Here is a 22393-nt window from a genome sequence, read left to right as displayed (position 1 = left end):
GTCAAGCCGGAACATTTCAAGAACTTTGAAAGTTGCGTCAAGTGAGGTTGCAAAAACCATCAAGCGCTATGATGAAACTGGCTCTCATGAGGACCGCCACAGGAAAAGAAGACCCAGAGTTACCTCTGCTGCAGAGGATACGTTCAGTAGAGTTACCCGCCTCAGAAATTGCAGCCCAAATAAATGCTTCACAGAGTTCAAGTAACAGACATCTGAACATCAACTGTTCAACTGTGTGAATCAGGCCTTCATGGTCGAATTGCTGTAAAGAAACCACTACCAAAAGGTCACCAATAAGAAGAGACTTGCTTGGGCCAAGAAACACGAGCAATGGACATTACGCCGGTGGAAATCTGTCCTTTGTTTCTGAAGAGTGCAAATTTAAGATTTTTGCTTCCAACCGCCGTGTCTTTGTGAGACGCACAGTAGGTGAATGGATTATCTCCGCATGGGTAGTTCCCACCGTGAAGCATGGAGGAGGTGTGATGGTGTGGGGGTGCTTTGCTGGTGACCCTGTCGGTGAAATATTTAGAATTCAAGGCACACCTAACCAGCATGGCTACCACAGCATTCTGCAGCGATACGCCACCCTATCTGATTTGAGCATATTGAGACCATCATTTGTTTCCAGGCTGGGTAAGGGCTATTTGCCCAAGAAGGATAGTGATGGAGTGCTGCATCAGATGACCTGGTCTCCACAATCCCTCGACCTCAAACAAATTGAGATGGTGTGGGATGAGTCGGACCACAGAGTGAAGGAAAAGCAGCCAACAAGTGCCCAGCATGTGGGAACTTCTTCAAGACTGTTAGAAAAGCATTCCAGGTGAAGCTGGTTGAGAGAATGCCAAGAGTGTGCAAAGCTGTCAAGGCAAAGGGTGGCTACTTTGAAGAATATCAAATATATTTGGATTTGTTTAACACTTTGATTGCTACTTGATTCCACATGTGTTATTTCATCATTTTGATGTCTTCACTATTACTCTACAATGTAAAACAATAGTAAAAATATAGAAAAACCCTTGAATGAGTAGGCGTGTCCAAACTTGACTGGTACTGAGTGCGTTTATAAATAAGTGCATTGGAGATTCTGTAAAACCTACCCTAACCAGAAACCATGTATGGATGGCGGCATTTGCACAAAAGTGAAAGCGCAATCCACCGCATCAAACCATGGAAAGAGGTCTGGACAAGGTACAGAGACAAGGTGGAGTCGCAATTCAACGGCTCAGACACGAGACGGCTGCTGGCCCAGACGGCATCCCTAGCCGCGTCCTCAGAGCATGCATAGACCAGCTGGCTGGTGTGTTTACGGACATATTTAAAATCGCTCACTATCCCAGTCTGTTGTCCCCACATGCTTCAAGATGGCTACAATTGTTGCTGTACCCAAGAAGGCAAAGATAACTAAATGACTACCGCCCCGTAGCACTTACTTCTGTCATCATGAAGTGCTTTGAGAGGCTAGTCAAGGATTATATCACCGCCACCTTACCGGCCACCCTAGACGCACTTCAGGTTGCATACCGCCCCAACAGGTCCACAGATGACACAACCGCCATTCACTGCCCTCTCTCATCTGGACAAAAAGAATACCTATGTAAGAATGCTGTTCATTGACTACAGCTCAGCATTCAACACCATAGTACCCTCCAAGCTCATCATCAAGCTGGAGGCCCTGGGTCTCAACCCCGCTCTGTGCAACTGGGTCCTGGACTTTGACGGGCCACCCCCAGGTGGTGAAGGTAGGAAACGACTTCTCCACTTAACTGACCCTCAACACTGGGGCCCCACAAGCGTGTGTGCTCAGCCCTCTCCTGTACTCCCTGTTCACCTGACTGCGTGGCCATGCACGCCTCCAACTCAAATCATCAAGTTTGCAGACGACACAACAGTAGTGTGCTTGATTACCAACAACAAGGAGACAGCCTACAGGGAGGAAGTGAGGGCACTTGGTGTGGTGTCAAGAAAACAACCGCTCACTCAATTTCAACAAAACAAAAAGATCGTGGACCTCAGGAAACATCAGAGGGAGCATCCCCCTATCCACATCGAAACGACAGCAGTGAGAAGGTGGAAAGTTGCTGGGCGTACACATCACAGACAAACTGAAATGGTCCTCCCACACAGACAGTGTGGTGAAGGCGCAACAGCGCCTCTTCAACCTCAGGAGGCTGAAGAAATTTGTCGTCACCCAAAACCCTGACAAATCGAGAGCATCCTGTGGGGCTGCATCACATCCTGGTAAGGCAACTGTACTGCCCTCAACCACAAGGCTCTCCAGAGGGTTGTGCGGTATGCACATCACATCACCGGGGGCAACACTAACTGCTCTCCATGACACCTACAGCACCCAAAGGCCAAAAAGATTGTCAAGAACAACAACCACCCGAGCCACTGCCTGTTCACACTGCTATCATCCTGAAGGCACATCAGTACAGGTGCATCAAAGCTGGGACCGAGAGATAGAAGCTGTTTCTCAATCTCAAGGCCATCAGACTGCTAAACAGCAATCACTAACTCAGAGGCTGCTGCCTACATTGAGACATACTCACTGGACACTTCAATAAAATGGATCACTAGCCACTTTATACAATGCTACTTTGATAATGTTTACACATCTTACATTACTCCCATCACAGGTATATACTGTATTTTATACCATCTACGGCACATTGCCTATCCCGCTGGGCCATCGCTCATCCATATACTTATATGTACATATTCTCATTCACCCCTTTAGATGTGTGTATTAGGTAGATGGAGAATTGTTAGATATTACTGCACTGTCGGAACTAGAAGCACAAGCATTTTGCTACACTCGCATTAACATCTGCTAACCATGTGACCAATCAAATTGGATTTGATTTTTGAATAAATAAGGTTACCCCGAAAGCCAGATGGACATGTTTATTCTTTATATTTCACCTTTATCATTTTAATTTTATTTCACCTTTATTTAACCAGGTAGGCCAGTTGACAACAAGTTCTCATTTACAACTGCAACCTGGCCAAGATAAAGCAAAGCGACAAAAACAGAGTTACACATGGAATAAACAAAACGTATAGTCAAGAACACAATAGGAAGAAAAAAAGTCTATATACAGTGTGTGCAAATGAGGTGAGATAAGGGAGGTAAGGCAATAAATAAGCCATAGTGGTGAAATAATTACATTTTAGCAATAAAATACTGGAGTGATAGATGTGCAAGTAGAGATACTGGGGTGCAAAGGAGCAAAAAAATAAATAACAATATGGGGATGAGGTAGTTGGATGGGCTATTTACAGATGGGCTATGTACAGGTGCAGTGAACTGTGAGCGGCTCTGACAGCTGGAGCTTAAAGTTAGTGAGGGAGATATGAGTCTCCAGCTTCAGTGATTTTTGCAGTTCGTTCCAGTCATTGGCAGCAGAGAACTGGAAGGAAAGGCGGCCAAAGGAGGAATTGGCTTTGGGGGTGACCAGTGAAATATACCTGTTGGAGCGCGTGCTTCGTGTGGGTGCTGCTATGGTGACCAGTGAGCTGAGATAAGGCGGGGCTTTACCTAGCAAAGACTTATAGATGACCTGGAGCCAGTGGGTTTGGCGACAAATATGAAGCGAACCAGCATACAGGTCGCAGTGGTGGGTAGTATATGGGGCTTTGGTGACAAAACAGATGGCACTGTGATAGACTGCATCCAATTTGCTGAGTAGAGTGTTGAGGCTATTTTGTAAATGACGTCGCCGAAGTCAAGGATCAGTAGGATAGTTTTACGAGGGTATGTTTGGTGGCATGACTGAAGGAGGCTTTGTTGCAAAATAGGAATTTAATTTTAGATTGGAGATGCTTAATGTGAGCCTGGAAGGAGAGTTTACAGTCTAACCAGACACCTAGGTATTTGTAGATGTCCACAAATTAAGTCGGAACCGTCCAGAGTAGTGATGCTGGACCGGCAGGCAGGTGCTGGTATCGATCGGTTGAAGAGCATGCATTCAGTTTTACTTGCATTTAAGAGCAGTTGGAGGCCACAGAAGGAGAGTTGTATGGCATTGAAGCTCGTCTGGAGGGTTGTTAACACAGTGTCCAAAGAAGGGCCAGAAGTAAACAGAATGGTATCGTCTGCGTAGAGGTGGGTCAGAGAATCACCAGCAGAAAGAGAGACATCATTGATATATACAGAGAAAAGAGTCGGCCCGAGAATTGAACCCTGTGGCACCCCCATAGAGACTGCCAGAGGTCCAGACCACAGGTCCTCCAATTTGACACACTGATCTCTGTCTGAGAAGTAGTGATGAACCAGGCGAAGCAGTCATTTGAGAAACCAAGGCTATTGAGTCTGCCGATAAGAATGTGGTGATTGACAGTGTCGAAATCCTTGGCCAGGTCTATGAATACAGCTGCACAGAATTGTCCCTTGTTGATGGAGGTTATGATATAATTTAGGACCTTGAGCGAGGCTGAGGTGCACCCATGACCAGCTCGGAAACCAGATTGCATTGCGGAGAAGTTACGGTGGGATTCGAAATGGTCAGTGATCTGTTTGTTAACTTGGCTTTCGAAGGTTTTAGTAAGGCAGGGCAGGATAGATGTAGGTCTTTAGCAGTTTGGGTCTATAGAGTGTCTCCCCCTTTGAAGGGGGGGGGGGTGACTGTGGCAGCTTTCCAATCTTTAGGGATTTCAGACGATACGAAAGAGAGGTTGAACAGGCTAGAAATAGGGGTTGCAACAATTGCGGCAGATCATTTTAGAAAGAGAGGGTCCAGAATGTCTAGCCCTGCTGATTTGTAGGGGTCCAGATTTTGCAGCTCTTTCAGAACATCAGCTATCTGGATTTGGGTGAAGAAGAAATGGGGGAGGCAGGGTTGTTGACCAGGGTAGGGGTGGCAAGGTGGAAAGCATGGCCAGCCGTAGAAAAATACTTATTGAAATTCTCAATGATAGTGGATTTATCGGTGGTGACAGTGTTTCTTAGTCTCAGTGCAGTGGGAGGAGGTGCTCTTATTCTCCATGGACTTTACAGTGTCTTAGAACTTTTGTGAGTTTGTGCTGCAGGATGCAAACTTCTGTTTGAAAAAGCTAGCCTTTGCTTTCCTAACTGCCTGTGTATATTGGTTCCTAACTTCCATGAAAAGTTGCATAACGCGGGGGCTATTCGATGCTAATGCAGTTCGCCACAGGATATTTCTGTACTGGTCAAAGGCAGTCAGGTCTGGAGTGAACCACGGGCTATATCTGTTCCTGGGTCTACATTTTTTGAATGGGGCATGTTTATTTAATATTGTGAGAAAAGCACTTTTAAAAGAATACCCAGGCATCTTCTACTGATGGAATGAGGTCAATATCCTTCCAGGATATCTGGGCCATGTCGTTTAGAAATGCCTAATCGTTGAAGTGTTTTAGGGAGCGTTTTGACAGTGATGAGGGGTGGTCGTTTGACCTCTGACCCATTACGGACGCAAGTGATCGCTGAGATCCTGGTTGAAGACAGCAGAGGTGTATTTGGAGGGCAAGTTGGTCAGGATGAGATCTAAGGAGGGTGCCCATGGTTACGGATTTGATCATTTGTGTGAGATTGAGTGCATCAAACTTAAATTGTAGGATGGCTGGGGTGTTAAGCATGTCCCAGTTTAGGTCACCTAACAGCACAAGCTCTGAAGATAGATGGGGGGGCAATCAATTCACATATGGTGTCCAGGGCACAGCTGGGGGCAGAAGGTGGTTTATAGCAAGCGGCAACGGTGAGAGACTTGTTTCTGGAAAGGTGGATTTTTAAAAGTAGAAGCTCAATTGTTTGGCCACAGACCTGGATAGCATGGCAGAACGCTGCAGTAGATTGCAACTCCGCCCCCTTGTAGGCCTACCTACCTGTCACAAGAAAAAAAAGTTACCATGATGAGATGATCTGTCTACGGCCTTATAGCTGAGGTCTGTGCTCCATTTTGAGACGGGCTGTTGGTCCCCACCGTGAACATTGGTGAATCATCATGCAGAGACAAGGCAATAGAGAAGCTACACTTAGACATCAAATATCATTTAACAGTTCTATTCCACTCAAACTCAGCAAAAAAAAGAAACGTCCCTTTTTCAGGACTCTGTCTTTCAAAGATAATTGGTAAAAATCCAAATAATTTCACAGATCTGATAGTAAAGTGTTTAAACACTGTTTCCCATGCTTGTTCAATGAACCATAAACAATGAACTGAACACGCACCTGTGGAACGGTCGTTAAGACACTAAGAGCTTACAGACGGTGGGCAATTAAGGTCAAAGTTATGAAAACTTAGGACACTAAAGCAGCCTAAAGCGGCCCAGGGTTGCTGCTCATCTGCGTGAACGTGCCTTAGGCATGCTGCAAGGAGGCATGAGGACTGCAGATGTGGCCAGGGCAATACATTGCAATGTCCGTACTGAGAGATGCCTAAGACAGCGCTACAGGGAGAGAGGACGGACAGCTGATCGTCCTCGCAGTGGCAGACCACGTGTAACACCACCTGCACAGGATCGGTACATCCGAATATCACACCTACGGGACAGGTACAGGATGGCAACAACAATTGCCCAAGTTACACCAGGAACGCACAATCCCTCCATCAGTGCTCAGACTGTCCACAATAGGCTGGGAGAGGCTGAACTGAGGGCTTGTAGGCCTGTTGTAAGGCAGGTCCTCACCAGACATCACCGGCAACAACGTCGCCTACGGGCACAAACCCACAGTCGCTGGACCAGACAGGACTGGCAAAAAGTGCTCTTCACTGACGAGTCGTGGTTTTGTCTCACCAGGGGTGATGGTCGGATTCGCGTTTATCGTCGAAGGAATGAGCGTTACACCGAGGCCTGTACTCTGGAGCGGGATCGATTTGAAGGTGGAGGGTCGGTCATGGTCTGGGGCGGTGTGTCACAGCATCATCGGACTGAGCTTGTTGTCATTGCAGGCAATCTCAACGCTGTGCGTTACAGGGAAGACATCCTCCTCCCTCATGTGGTACCCTTCCTGCAGGCTCATCCTGACATGACCCTCCAGTATGACAATGCCACCAGCCATACTGCTCGTTCTGTGCGTGATTTCCTGCAAGACAGGAATGTCAGTGTTCTGCCATGGCCAGCGAAGAGCCTGGATCTCAATCCCATTGAGAACGTCTGGGACCTGTTGGATCGGAGGGTGAGGGCCAGGGCCATTCTCCCCAGAAATGTCTGGGAACTTGCAGGTGCCTTGGTGGAAGAGTGGGGTAACATCTCACAGCAAGAACTGGCACATCTGGTACAGTCCATGAGGAGGAGATGCACTGCAGTACTTAATGCAGCTGGTGGCCACACCAGATACTGACTGTTACTTTTGACCCCCCCCGAAAATAAACACAGTGGACAGTGAGAGGACGTTTCTTTTTTTTGCTGAGTTTATAAATAATTTATTAAAATTTACCGGTTTCTCAGTTGTTTATCCTGGGAAAAGGGAGTAGTTTTGGGTCGTAAGTCTTGGTAACCAGGTTTCCGCCACTCAACCCTAGTCTGTTTTACATAGGGCAGGGTCTGTGTTTTACGTAGGGTAAGGGTCTGTGTTTTACGTAGGGTAAGGGTCTGTGTTTTACGTAGGGTAAGGGTCTGTGTTTTACGTAGGGTAAGGGTCTGTGTTTTACGTAGGGTAAGGGTCTGTGTTTTACGTAGGGTAAGGGTCTGTGTTTTACGTAGGGTAAGGGTCTGTGTTTTACGTAGGGTAAGGGTCTGTGTTTTACGTAGGGTAAGGGTCTGTGTTTTACGTAGGGTAAGGGTCTGTGTTTTACGTAGGGTAAGGGTCTGTGTTTTACGTAGGGTAAGGGTCTGTGTTTTACGTAGGGTAAGGGTCTGTGTTTTACAAACATTAAGTCAGCAGCCCCAGCCAGACGACAGAGCCGGCGTGCTGGCTCATTTCTCTTACACAAACACAGGGGTACAAAAAAGCTTTTTTTAAACCACCCTTCATGTGGGTGGGGGGTGCAAGCTGCAAATACAAGTCACCACACACGCACGTTCTCAAAGCAACATCCTTTGTTATAGTACGTTCAGCGTGCAGAGAGGCCTGTGTCTTCTTTCACTACACACACGCTCAGAGTCGCGGTCTTCACAAGTAACACCAGCAGACAAAAAGAGAAGTTGTAAATATTCTTGTGAATGACACACACAGTCCATATTACCGGATGGGTGTGGGTGCGTGTGGTGTGGCCTGAAGTAGCAAGGACACTAAGCGCCAGTCCCAATGGTCTGTGTGGACAGAAGGTTCAAGTCCTCTTAACATGAAGGAAACAACTGAAATATACTCTGCTTGCTTGTGTTTATCACCATTTGTAACATTTAAAACCAACTCATTAAATGACAACCAATGTTTTTGACCATGTTAATGTCATCAACCCCACTCAAATATTCCAGCTTTGAGTATGTAAAACACAGGGTGAAAACTTTTGCTGTCACAAAACAAAATGTTTTCCCCCCCCCCTATCAGTTTCAAAATAAAAGGAGATGTGGCTTCCATAATGATAGCACAGGTTTTGACTAGGGGTAAGACAGACATGACTAAATATATGTGCTATGCTAGGATAACAGTAACACCAAGGCACAACCCAACTCTGACCAACGGTGACAATGTATGGTCTAAAATGGAGGAGTCTCCCCTACAGTGCCCATGGTCGTGATCTGAGAATACTGTAGAAAAAGGTTTTCCCAATAGAAAACGACTATAAATCCAGATAGTCCACTTTAGTTTCCATTTGGTGCCTAATGAACACTCCGTCCAGGAGTTCCAGGGCCAGACAAAGCGTGAAATAGGTCTCCCGTCCTGTACTAACATAGGAATGTTATGTCTGTGTCTAAGAAACTGGCAAACCGATACATCTTCCCCTGTAATGTTGCTAGTACCTGCTATAGCCGAGCAGATCGCTTGAAGGAACAAGGGGCTTCCCTAGTTCATAACCTTTTATTTTCTTCTGAGTTACCCCTAAATACATTAGAAATATTCAGAAATATTCCCTCATGCACAGCAGATTTATTTACCCTTACTTTACCAGGTAAACTGACTGACAACATATTCTCTTTGATAATTAGGCTTATGGCCTTACGAGTTCCCCAAGCCCAAAAGTACTGCCATACAGCAATAACCTACCTAATGGTGTTTGTGTTCACCAGTAAGAGATTAGTTTGCAGGACATGTTTGTTTGTGGTCATGTTGTCTACAGGTGTAATAATAATAATAATAAACCAGATTACAGAACAGCTCCTGTCTTCTCCCTATGAAAACAATCCATCTCGGTGTCAGAGAGCAAGAAGTAATCATGGAGGGTTTGTAACAGAAAAGCATTCCCACACACTTTGAACAGCAGCTCCCTCTCTGCAACCACCAAACTCATTGTCGTGAGTCGTTGTAACCAACTTGGTAATCCAAGTACTGGGAGTCGCTGCTGTCAACTACAAAAGGCAGGCTGTGGCGGGTTTGTCGGCATAGGGGAACGAGCCATTCATTGTGCCACATACACTATTCAGCTGAGACATGTAGCTATTAAAACTTAAAATAACACTTCCTTTTCCTTGTGTTGTTGGCTGTGAGGGATTAGAGAGCGGGACATTGGTCACGTTCAGCAGGAAATATACAGTGGAACGTTGGAGATAGACATTTCATGAACAGACCCGACAAGATTGCTTCTTCTACATGTCCGAGAGGCATGTTTGTTCCACAGAATATATTTATATGTGAATGTTCCACAATGTGGTGCCCTACTGAACGCAACCCTGGTTTACAGCCAAGAGAGGAAAGGGTATTCCCTTAAGCAAACATATCTACGAGCACACACACACACACACGGGAAGTCAGTTCACAGCTAGCAACGAAAGAGACGCTATCTGTAACAAGACGTTTATTTTTCCATGAAGTCGTCACAGCCACACACAGATCTCAGGGTAGGTTCTCGCTCTGTGCAACAAAGGACTGCTGGTTCTCACTAATGATACAGCGCAGCAGCAGCCCTCCTCTATGGCTAAAAAGCACCAGCCACCATGCAAAAATAATCAGGCCGTAGACTCAGGACCATTGTAAAGGTGCCAAGTTCAGTAAAACATCCATTAAGCAGCACCACATCTACATCTGATTAAGGCTTTAGAGGAAGGCTTTGATCCAATAAAACCCACTGAGGAAAAGACGTGAAGCATTATACTGCATCATCAACAGATTGTAGCCTATAAAAACACCCCTTTGAGCACATTGAGGGATGGTCCTGGATATTTGCCGTTGTTCCGCTTTCTCCCAGAAGTAGAAGAAGAGAGTTTCCTCAACGTATGAATGTTATGATTATGGTACTAAGTCTAAAGACCAAATATGTGAGTGTGCTGTGTTAAGCACGTCGCCTTGGCCCCCTCTGTTCCTCAATTGAGCGTGCCATAGTGGAATCCAGAATGATCACTAAATGCCAGTCTCTTCCCCTTGTTACAGTAGCCTACCATGGCATGAGTGTGTAACTTTTAACCAATGTGTAATACAACTAATGAGGTTGAAATGGAAACAGATAAATCAAGTTCTCTCTATCCGTTGTGTATTTTACAGAATATCCCGCAGAAACACTTCCTCCTTATCAACTTGATTGACTGCCTCTCAGGTGAAATATCCATTCACATGGAATGGTAGACTGTCTATAGCAGGAATGACATGTAATAATATGTTATTTATTTATCTTTAAATGAAAGGTGGAATAGTTGTTCTCAAATGAGCTCAAGCCTAAAGTTATTCCATAGTCCAAAGACCTTACATGTTCTGTTTAAAAGGGCGAATTGGCTCTGGAAGTAAAAAACTAAAATAAAATACACCCTCCTCTAAAAACGGGAATCGATTACCAACTGCGGTACGGTTTTAGACACATAAATCCCTGTACTTTAATATCACATGAAAATGATTTTAAAAAAAATGCAAAAAACACACTTACTGTATGTACACTGTTTTAACACAGTTGCAGCCGAAAATCTTTCAGTGACAACACGTTTGTGGCGTCCATCTTTCGTTTACACACAGGTGTTCAGAAGAGCCAGAAAGCTCATTAGCACAGGTAGTCCACGGTCTTCTGTCTGCTTTCCGTAGAAACACGCTGTAACGTGGAAATATGGGGGGGACCCTAACCCTATTTAAAAAAGGTATGTATCACTTTTACCTTTTGTTTTATAATTATGTATCGCTGATATGGAAAGATAAGGTCCTTATGCTTCTATTGCAAGCGATGCATGTTAATGTTCAGACCGAGCATCGAACAAATCCCCCGTATAGAAGATGTGTCATGTAATGGAACAGAGTCATGATCAAAAAGCTAGATGGTACCATAATGTGTAAAGGCTATTCCTATTGTTGACTATAGCCCCAAATTAAATTGTTACTGTATTGCACTATGCAATAAGGCTGGTCTACGCCCCCCCCCCCCAAAAAAACAAAAATACATTCATGAATGCATTACAAAACCGATGCGATAGACGTCCAGCCTAAATACAGGTGTTACAATAATAGCATACTATATTATTAATGTGGTCGAATAATAGTTATCCGTGATAAGGAGCGTTCGTGTTCAGTGCGTTGTTTCCCCACGTACACACAACTTTGTTTAAAGCGATAAACGCAATGTAGCTCGGTGAAGTGTGATTAAAAGAAAATGAAATCACAAAACGGGCAGTAGCGTCAAGCATAAGATCAGTCAACAGATGTAGGGTGGAAGGAACATTTGCAGGATGTATGCGACAGATATTCCTGTTTTTCAATAAGGCGCGGGAAATAATGTAACCAACTTCCCTAAACTGCTCAATGAAATCCGTGACTGTGGAAGAATTACATTTAACACTCAACCAGGTAAACTGAATAACAGTAAACAGCAACAATGTTACTCACCGTTCGGTCCATATTTTTCAAAATTAGATTTCACTTGTTCAAGTGTGAGTCCAGTGTTTTCGTTCACACTGAAGTTCTCTAAAACTTCAGAAGCGGATTTCGTGTGCGCGCTATCCATCTCGGAGAGAGAACTGACTAACTAAACAATTCAATTAAAAGGCATGTAGTTAAATATGGAACATCTATTACGACAATAAAGGTGTCATATACAGTCGTTTTCCGCGGAGGTGGATCTGCCTGCCAGACGGTCACCTGCCTCCTCTTCTGCGAGCTGCGCCGCCGGATTCCTGTTCAAGACAACTGTATTTGCCAATAGATCCTACTGCAGTCAGCGCTTCATCAGAACCACAAGGTGTGATGTGTTGAGACTGCGCAGGGAACGCCTCTCTCCGTCAGCGTGAACACTCCCTTGCCTTCCTATTGGTTCTCATTACCTGAGTGGAAAGCTGTTCTAAACTCCCATCGTTTTGGTAAACCAAATACGGACCGCCCGTGTCTTCTCGGTTTAGGCCTATAGTTCTTATGCACCGCATATGAAAAGTCACAGGAGGTAATAATATGTCATTCTCAAGATACAGATGTTTCATATGTCATTAGTTCATGCTTGTGGTTATGGATCTCTTCCCTTTTGGCACATCATCTTGTGCACAAAGAAAATCTGACTTTTAAAAGCTTATAATCTGTTAACTCATACCCCAAAAATGTGGTAGACTCGTCCTATACTTGTATTTATGACAAAAGCATAAATGAGAGAGAAAAAAAAAACACTTCAAAAATCCCACCTCAAACTTGCTTTCTATTTCCTCATAGAGGATGACGTCATGTTTTTGTGTGAGACGTCTCATTGGCTGAGCTGGCCAATCAGCTGTTTACTTGTCATTAATACTTTTATTGACCAGTATATGCCCAGACCATTCTGTTGTTGTGATATGTATGGCCACACCATTCAAACACAGAAAAGCTGTTTTTATACATACTTCATTACACATACATACATACATACTTATTTCATATTGTAATTCATAATATACTGCTCACAAAAATAAAGGGAACACTTAAACAACACATCCTAGATCTGAATGAAAGAAATAATCTTATTAAATACTTTTTTCTTTACATAGTTGAATGTGCTGACAACAAAATCACACAAAAATAATCAATGGAAATCCAATTTATCAACACATGGAGGTCTGGATTTGGAGTCACACTCAAAATTAAAGTGGAAAACCACACTACAGGCTGATCCAACTTTGATGTAATGTCAATAAAACAAGTCAAAATGAGGCTCAGTAGTGTGTGTGGCCTCCACGTGCCTGTATGACCTCCCTACAACGCCTGGGCATGCTCCTGATGAGGTGGCGGATGGTCTCCTGAGGGATCTCCTCCCAGACCTGGACTAAAGCATCCACCAACTCCTGGACAGTCTGTGGTGCAACGTGGCGTTGGTGGATGGAGCGAGACATGATGTCCAAGATGTGCTCAATTGGATTCAGGTCTGGGGAACGGGCGGGCCAGTCCATAGCATCAATGCCTTCCTCTTGCAGGAACTGCTGACACACTCCAGCCACATGAGGTCTAGCATTGTCTTGCATTAGGAGGAACCCAGGGCCAACCGCACCAGCATATGGTCTCACAAGGGGTCTGAGGATCTCACCTCGGTACCTAATGGCAGTCAGGCTACCTCTGGCGAGCACATGGAGGGCTGTGCGGCCCCCCAAAGAAATGCCACCCCACACCATGACTGACCCACCGCCAAACCGGTCATGCTGGAGGATGTTACAGGCAGCAGAACGTTCTCTACGGCGTCTCAAGACTCTGTCACGTCTGTCACGTGCTCAGTGTGAACCTGCTTTCATCTATGAAGAGCACAAGGCGCCAGTGGCGAATTTGCCAATCTTGGTGTTCTCTGGCAAATGCCAAACGCCCTGCACGGTGTTGGGCTGTAAGTACAACCCCCACCTGTGGACGTCGGGCCCTCATACCACCCTCATGGAGTCTGTTTCAGACAGTTTGAGCAGACACATGCACATTTGTGGCCTGCTGGAGGTCATTTTGCAGGGCTCTGGCAGTGCTTCTCCTGCTCCTCCTTGCACAAAGGCGGAGGTAGCGGTCCTGCTGCTGGGTTGTTGCACTCCTATGGCCTCCTCCACATCTCCTGATGTACTGGCCTGTCTCCTGGTAGCGCCTCCATGCTCTGGACACTACGCTGACAGACACAGCAAACCTTCTTGCCACAGCTCGCATTGATGTGCCATCCTGGATGAGCTGCACTACCTGAGCCACTTGTGTGGGTTGTAGACTCCGTCTCATGCTACCACTAGAGTGAAAGCACCGCCAGCATTCAAAAGTGACCAAAACATCAGCCAGGAAGCATAGGAACTGAGAAGTGGTCTGTGGTCCCCATCTGCAGAACCACTCCTTTATTGGGGGTGTCTTGCTAATTGCGTATAATTTCCACCTGTTGTCTATTCCATTTGCACAACAGCATGTGAAATTTATTGTGAATCAGTGTTGCTTCCTAAGTGGACAGTTTGATTTCACAGAAGTGTGATTGACTTGGAGTTACATTGTGTTGTTTAAGTGTTCCCTTTATTTTTTTGAGCAGTGTATATAATATTTCTGTAAACACTGGACAGCTTATTTAAAAGACTCCTAAAGACAGTTTCATAAAATGAGACTTTCCTGATTTTGTACTTCTCGGAATAGCTGTAGTCTACATCTCTGGAAATAGTTTGCCAATTGAGTGTAATCAAATGTTGACTAATCTAATGCCCCCACGCAACTCCTACACAGCACTTCACGTCACACTATGAGCTAGTTAGGTAAGTGAGTTACTGTCCTTGAATGGTGTGCACCTGGGTCATCCTTGAATCCAGGGCCGGCTCTTGCCTTTTGGGGTCTCTAAGCAATATTTGGATGGGCCCCCCCCCCCACCTTGCGGCAAAACATTTTGTGGCCCCCTTCTTAACAGCAGAGAGAAAAAACAACGTTTTAAAGTTAATTTCCATCAATTCTACACATTTTAACATGGGGTGTAGAGAAAATGTTGCCATTTTAAAGCAAGTTTTATGCAATTCTACACGTTTTGAAATTGGGCAGAGAGAAAATGTAGCAATTTTATAACAAATTTCATGAAATTCTACTATTTCTGCCATGGTGCAGAGAGAAGAAATGTGCAGTTTTACAAGTATTTTCCTGCAATTCTATCCATTTTGCCATGACTTATGCCATGTTAATATGACATCTAAGTAAGAAAGACTAACAAAATCAATAGCGTCCCCCTTGAGGTCAGGGCCCTGGGCACGTGCCCAGCATGCCTGGTGGTTATGCAGCCATGATTATTGTTAGATGACATGGCTAATTGGGTGACTTTCAGTGACTGAATGATGAAAAAAACACATTTCTAAATGGTTCCTGGTTTATTTTACTATTCTTACTCTCAATAGTAAGTTGAGATAAGAAAAATGAAAAATGAAATATATATATACGCTTATGTCGCGTTAGCCTGCAGCTGCTTGATTTATTCTGATACTTTCTCAGTTCTGCACAACTCACAACTGGGGTGAAACTGCAGTAGGAGTAGCCTACAAAAGGAAGGGTATAGGTGTTGGTACAAGTTTGATCTTATCTGAGACTGAGACTCAACAATATGACGTTACTGCAGTAAGATCTCCTTCGTAGCTATGCAGAAGATAAGAAGGCCCCGTACTGTACTGCAGATAGTAGGCAGTGGGCTGGAAGAAGAAAGGGAACAGGGTGCTCTAGTTCTGTCCTATCTCTCACAGCTCAACTTATTTATAACTTAAAGCGCTTACATAACTTTCAGAACTATACTATACAGTGCATTTGGAAAGTATTCAGACCCCTTGACATTTTCCACATGTTGTTACGTTACAGCCTTATCCTAAAATGGATTCAGTCCCCCCCCCCTCAATCTACACACACTAACCCATAATGACAAAGCAAAAACAGGTTTTTAAAAACGGAAATATCACATTTACAGAAGTATTCAGACCCTTTACTTGTTGAAGCACCTTTGGTAGTTATTATAGCCTTGAGTCTTCTTGGATATGACGCTACAAGCTTGGCACACCTGAATTTGGGGAGTTTCTCCCGTTCTTCTCTCTACAAATTTTCTCAAGCTCTGTCAGGTTGGTTGGGGAGTGTCGCTGCACAGCTATTTTCAGGTCTCTCCAGAGATGTTCGATCGGATTCAAGTCCAGGCTCTAGCTGGGCCACTCAAGGACATTCAGAAACTTGTCCCGAAGCAAATCCTGCGTTGTCTTGGCTATGTGCTTAGGGTCGTTGTCCTGTTTGAAGGTGAACCTTCACCCCCATTCTGAGGTCCAAAGCGTTCTGGAGCAGGTTTTCATCAAGGACCTCTCTGTACTTTGCTCCGTTCATCTTTCCATTGATCTTCACAAGTCTCCCAGTCCCTGCCGCTGAAAAACATCCCTACAGCATGATGCTGCCACCACCATGCTTCACCGTAGAGATGGTGCCAGGTTTCCTCCAGATGTGACGCTTGGCATTCAAGCCAAAGAGTTCAATCTTGGTTTCATCATACCAGAGAATCTTGTTTCTCATGGTCTGAGAGTCCTTTAGGTGCCTTTTGGCAAACTCAAAGCGGGCTGTCACGTGCCTTTTACTGAGGAGTGGCTTCCGTCTGGCCACTCTACCATAAAGGCCTGATTGGTGGAGTGCTGCAGAGATGGTTGTCCTTCTGGAAGGATCTCCACAGAGGATCTCTGGATCTCTGTCAGAGTTACAATGGGGTTCTTAGTCACCTCCCTGACCAAGGCTCTTCTCCCCCTTTTGCTCAGTTTGGACAGGTGGCCAGCTATAGGAAGAGTCTTGGTGGTTCTAAACTTTTTCCATTTAAGAATGATGGAGGCAACTATGTTCTTGGGGATGCTGCAGACATTTTTTGGTACCCTTCCCCAGACCTGTGCTTCGATACAGTCCTGTCTCGGAGCTCTACGGACAATTCCTTCAACCTCATGGCTTGGTTTTTGCTCTGACATGCACTGTCAACTGTGGGACCTTATATAGACAGGTGTGTGCCTTTCCAAATCATGTCCAATTGAATATACCCCAGGTGAACTCCAATCAAGCTGTACAAACATCTCAAGGATGATCAATGAAAACAAGATGCACCTGAGCTCAATTTCAAGTCTCATGGCAAAGGGTCTGAACACTACGTTATTTCAGTTTTTTTTATACATTTCCTAACATTTCTAGAAACCTGTTTTAGATTTGTCATTATAGGGTATTATGTATAGATTGATGAGGATATTTTTAATTTAATCCATGTTAGAATAACGCTGTAATGTAACAAAATGTGGAAAAGGGGAAGGGGTCTGAATACTTTAGGAATGCACTGTACATAATAGGCATTGGGCCACTTTGAAAATCGGACTTCTTCTCATGCAGCCATGCCATGACTAGCCCACAGTCAGACACCCATGCAGCGGATAAGACTTATAGATACAGTGACCACAGCTCAATGCTTAAAGGTCCAATGCAGTTTTTTTAATTTTTTTATCTCAATATCAAATCATTTCTGGATAACAATTAAGTACCTTACTGTGATTGTTTTCAATTAAAATGGTAAAAAAAGAAACAAAAATAACTTATTCGGAAAGTGCAATTTCTCAAGCAAGAATTTTGGTGGGAGTGGTCTGAGTGGGAAGGTGAAAACTGAAAGCTAGCTGTTATTGGCAGAGAGGTTTGGAACTGTCTTTCTTATTGGTCTGTTTAACCAATTTACCACCTGGTGATGTCACCAGACAGGCCAAAACTCCATCCCACCAAAACAAGCTGAAATTTCAGGCGGCCTTTTCAGACTGCTCTTACACTAAAAGGGCATTATCATCATTTTCACAATTTAACAGTACTGTTCCAACCTCATTGTGTATAAATGTAAATAAATCACAGGCAAATCATGTTTTTTGACTGCACTGGGCCTTTGAACTAGACTATGCTGTACTATACAATTCAGTACTTTAACATTGTAGCTGGTCTGTCCGTCTGTCCGTCCGTCCGTCCGTCCGTCTGGTGACATTTGTTTGGGGCAAATCTAAAACCAACACATTACTGAGTACAACTCTCCATATTTTCAAGAGTAGTGGAGGCTGCATGTTATGGGTATGCTTGTGGTAGTTAAGGACTGGGGAGTTTTTTAGTATGAAAAATATATGGAATGGAGCTAAGCACAGGCAAAATCCTAGACGAAAACCTGATTCAGTCTGCTTTCCACCAGACTCTGGGAGATTATTTCACCTTTCAGCAGGACAATAACCTAAAACACCCGGCCAAGTCTACACCGAGGTACAGTTTTGACTTAAATCTACTTAAATCTATGGCAAGACCTGAAAATGGTTGTCTAGCAATGATCAACAACCAATTTTGACAGAGCTTGAAGAATTTTGAAAAGAAAAATAGGCAAATGTTGCACCATCCAGGTGTGGAAAGCTCTTAGAGATTTAACCAGAAAGACTCAAAGCTGTAATTGCTGCCAGTGGTGCTTCCACAAAGTGTTGACTCGGGTGTAAATACTTATGTAAATTAGATATTCATTTTCAATAAATTTGCAAGCATTTCTGAACACATGTTTTCACGTTGCCATTATTGGCTATTGTGTGTATACTGTATGTAGATGGGTGAGAGAAAAACATCTATTTAATCCATTTCGAATTCAGTAACACAACAAAATGTGAAGTAAGTCAAGGGGTATGAATACTTTCTGAAGGCACTGTAAGAGAGCCCTTTTGGCTCCACACATTTCAAGGGAACCCCTTGGGTGCCAAAGTTATTACGAAAGGGAAATCCTCCACCTCTCCCTGTACTCTCTATCTCTCCCTTTTTCTCTCTCTTTCTCTCTCTATCTCTCCGTCCTAGCCACCACTCCAGTTACACAACATTTAGTTTGTCTGTCTGTCTGTCTGTCTGTCTGTCTGTCTGTCTGTCTGTCTGTCTGTCTGTCTGTCTGTCTGTCTGTCTGTCTGTCTGTCTGTCTGTCTGTCTGTCTGTCTGTCTGCCTGCCTGCCTGCCTGCCCTCCAGCGGTATTTTTCTTCTTCTCTTTTGGTCACAGCCTTCATTTGCATCATGTAAATAATCAGTGGCATTCCATGTGTGAAGAGATATTTACCTCCCTCTCACATGCCTGAGTGATATGCCACACGATTACCATGTTCAGAGAGAGTCTCCTGCACTTTCTGGATGTCTGTAAAGGTCAGGTTGTCTTTGTACTTATATGGGCATTCTTTCTGATTTATTTAGATGCCTTAAATATCCACAGTTCATTTTGGAATATACACTGTTCATACAAAAGTATGTGGACACCCCTTCAAGTTTGGGGAATCTGCTATTTCAGCCATACCCGTTGCTGACAGGAGTATAAAATCGAGCACACCGCCATGCAATCTCCATAGACAAACACTGGCTGTAGAATGACCTTAATGAAGAGTTCAGTGACTTCAACGTGGCACCTTTCCAACAAGTCAGTTCGTCAAATCTCTACCCTGCTTGAGCTGCCCCGGTCAACTGTAAGCGCTATTATTTTGAAGTGGAAACATCTAGGAGCAACAACGGCTCAGCCACGAAGTGGTAGGCCACACAAGCTCACAGAACAAGACCGCCATGTGCTGAAGCGCGTAGTGCGTGAAAATCGTCTGTCCTCGGTTGCAACATTCACTACTGAGTTCCAAACTGCCTCTGGAAGCAACGTCACCACAAGAACTGTTCATTGGGAGCTTCATGAAATGGGTTTCCATGGCCGAGCAGCCGCACACAAGCCTAAGATCCCCATGCGCAATGCTAAGCATTGGCTGGGGTGACGTAAAGCTCGCCACCATTGTACTCGGGAGCAGGGGAAACGCTTTCTCTGGAGTGATGAATCACGCTTCACCATCTGGCAGTCCGATGGACGAATCTGGGTTTGGCGGATGCCAGGAGAACACTACCTGCCTGAATGCATAGTGCCAACTGTACAGTTTGGTGGAGGAGGAATAATGTCTGGGGTTGATTTTCATTGTTCAGGCTCCTTAGTTCCAGTGAAGGGCAATCTTAACACTACAGAATACACAAGACGATTCTGTGTTTCCAACTTCGAGGCAACAGTTTGGGGAAGGCCCTTTCCTGTTTCAGCATGACAATGCCCCAGTGCACAAAGCGAGGTCCGTACAGAAATGGTTTGTCGAGATTGGTGTGGAAGAACTTGATTGGCCTGCACAGAGCCCTGACCTAAACCCCATATAACACCTTTGGGATGAATTGGAACGCCGACTGAGAGCCAGGCCTAATCGCCCAACACCAGTGCCCGACTTCACTAATGTTCTTGTGGCTGAATGGAAGCAAGTCCCCCGGAGAAATGTTCCAACATCTAGGGGAAAGCCTTCCCAGAAGAGTGGAGGCTGTTATAGCAGGAAAGGGGGGACCAACTCCATATTAATGCCCATGATTTTGAAATTAGATGTTCAACAAGCAGGTGTCCACATACTTTTGGTCATGTAGTGTATGTTTCTGTGCTTATAATTGTTGTATTTGTATTTATTATGGATCCCCATTAGCTGCTGCCAAGGCAGCTACTCTTCCTGGGGTCCAGCAAAAAGTAAGGCAGTAAAATACATTATAATACTATTTTTAAACATTAAAATACATTTTACGACTGATTTCCAAATACATTTTGTGTGTTTCCTCTGTCCACTACTCTACTACAACACTATCCAGGTGTACGTATGTGTATAGTGTGTATGTTATGTGTGTTTGTACTTGTGTGTGTCTCTTCACAGTCCTCACTGTTACATAAGGTGTATTTTTATCTGATTTTTTTAAATCTGATCTTACTGCTTGCGTGAGTTACTTGATGTGGAATAGAGTTCCATGTAGTCATGGCTCTATGTAGTACTGTGCTCTGGACTTGGGGACTGTAAAGAGACGTCTGGTGGCATGTCTTGTGGGGTAGGCATGGATGTCCTAGCTGTGTGCCAGTAGTTTAAACAGACAGCTCAGTGCATTCAACATGTCAATACTTCTTACAAAAACAAGTAGTGATGAAGTCAATCTCAACTCTACTTAGAGCCAGGAGAGATTGACATGCATATTATTGTTAGCTCTCTGTGTACATTTAAGGGCCAGCCGTGCTGCCCTGTTCTGGGACAGTTGTACTTTTCCCAAGTCCCTCTTTGTGTCACTTGACCACACGACTGAACAGTAGTCAAAGTGCGACAAAACTCGGGACTGTAGGACCTGGCTTGTTGATATTGTTGTTAAAAGGCAGAGTAATACTTTATTATGGACAGACCTCTCCCCATCTTAGCTACTGTTGCATCAATATGTTTGGACCATAACAGTTTACAATCCAGGTTTACTCCAAGCAGTTTAGTCTCCTCAACTTGCTCAATTTCCACATTATTCATTACAAGATTTAGCTGAGGTCAAGGGTTTAGCGAATGATTTGTCCCAAATACAATGCTTTTAGTTTTTGAAATATTTAGGACTAACTTATTTATTGCCACTCATTCTGATACTGACTGCAGCCCTTTTTTAAGTGTTGCAGGGATTTTACTTGCTGTAGTAGTTGACGTGTATAGTGTTGAGTCATCCGCATAGACACACAGGCTTCACTCAGAGCCAGGTCATTAGTAAAGATTGAAGAAAGTAAGGGGCCTAGACAGCTGCCCTGAGGAATCCCTGATTCTACCTGGATTATGTTGTAGAGGCTACCATTAAAGAACACCCTTGGTGTTCTTTTAGACAGGTAATTCTCAACCCACAATATAGCAGGGGGTGTAAAGCCGTAACATGTACGTTTTCCCAGCAGCATACTGTGATCAATAATGTCAAAGCCGCACTGAAGTCTAACAAAACAGCTCCCAGAATATTTTTATTGTCAATTTCTCTCAGCCAATCATCAGTCATTTGTGTAAGTTCCGTGGATGTTGAATGCCCTTCCCTATATGCATGCTGAAAGTCTGTTGTTAATTTATTTACTGTAAAATAGCATTGTATCTGGTCAAACACAATTTTTTCCTCTAAAGTTTACTAAGGGTTGGTAACAGGCTAATTGGTCAGCTATTTGAGCCAGTAAAGGGTTCTTTACTTTTCTTGTGTAGAAGAATGACTTTTGCTTCCCTCCAGGCCTGAGGGAACACACTTTCCTGTAGGCTTAGATTGAAGAGATGGCGAATAGGAGTGGTAATATCGTCCACTATCATCCTAACTAATTTACCATCCAAGTTGTCAGAACCAGGTGGCTTGTCATTGTTGATAGACGGAATTCAAAATGACAATGCTTGTCTTTCATAATTTGGTCAGTTATACTTGGATGTGTAGGTTCGGCGTTTGTTGCTGGCATGTCATGCCTAAGTTCGTTAATCTTGCCAATGAAAAAATCATTAAAGTAGTTGGCAATATCAGTGGGTTTTGTGATGAATGAGCCATCTGATTCAATGAATGATGGAGTTTGCTTTTTTGCCCATGTCACGACTTCCACCGAAGGGGGTTCCTCTCCCCATTCGGGCGGTGCTCGG

At 44.2% G+C, this 22393-nt stretch overlaps 1 protein-coding gene across 1 annotated transcript in view; it reads right to left on the bottom strand.

Annotated features, from left to right (window-relative positions):
- LOC106603933 (sarcoplasmic/endoplasmic reticulum calcium ATPase 1) overlaps positions 1 to 12212 on the bottom strand; it is a 102474-nt gene extending 90262 nt beyond the window's left edge. The window contains exon 1 of the mRNA XM_014198187.2: positions 11861 to 12212. Within this exon, the coding sequence (XP_014053662.1) occupies positions 11861 to 11978 (118 nt within the window). The 5' untranslated portion in view covers positions 11979 to 12212. The remainder of the gene's footprint in view (positions 1 to 11860) is intronic.
- Between the last annotated feature and the right edge of the window lie 10181 nt (positions 12213 to 22393).

Source organism: Salmo salar, chromosome ssa04 (genome assembly GCF_905237065.1).
Source record: "Salmo salar chromosome ssa04, Ssal_v3.1, whole genome shotgun sequence".
NCBI classification, from domain to species: domain Eukaryota; kingdom Metazoa; phylum Chordata; class Actinopteri; order Salmoniformes; family Salmonidae; genus Salmo; species Salmo salar.
This window is presented reverse-complemented; position numbering and strand designations above follow the sequence as displayed.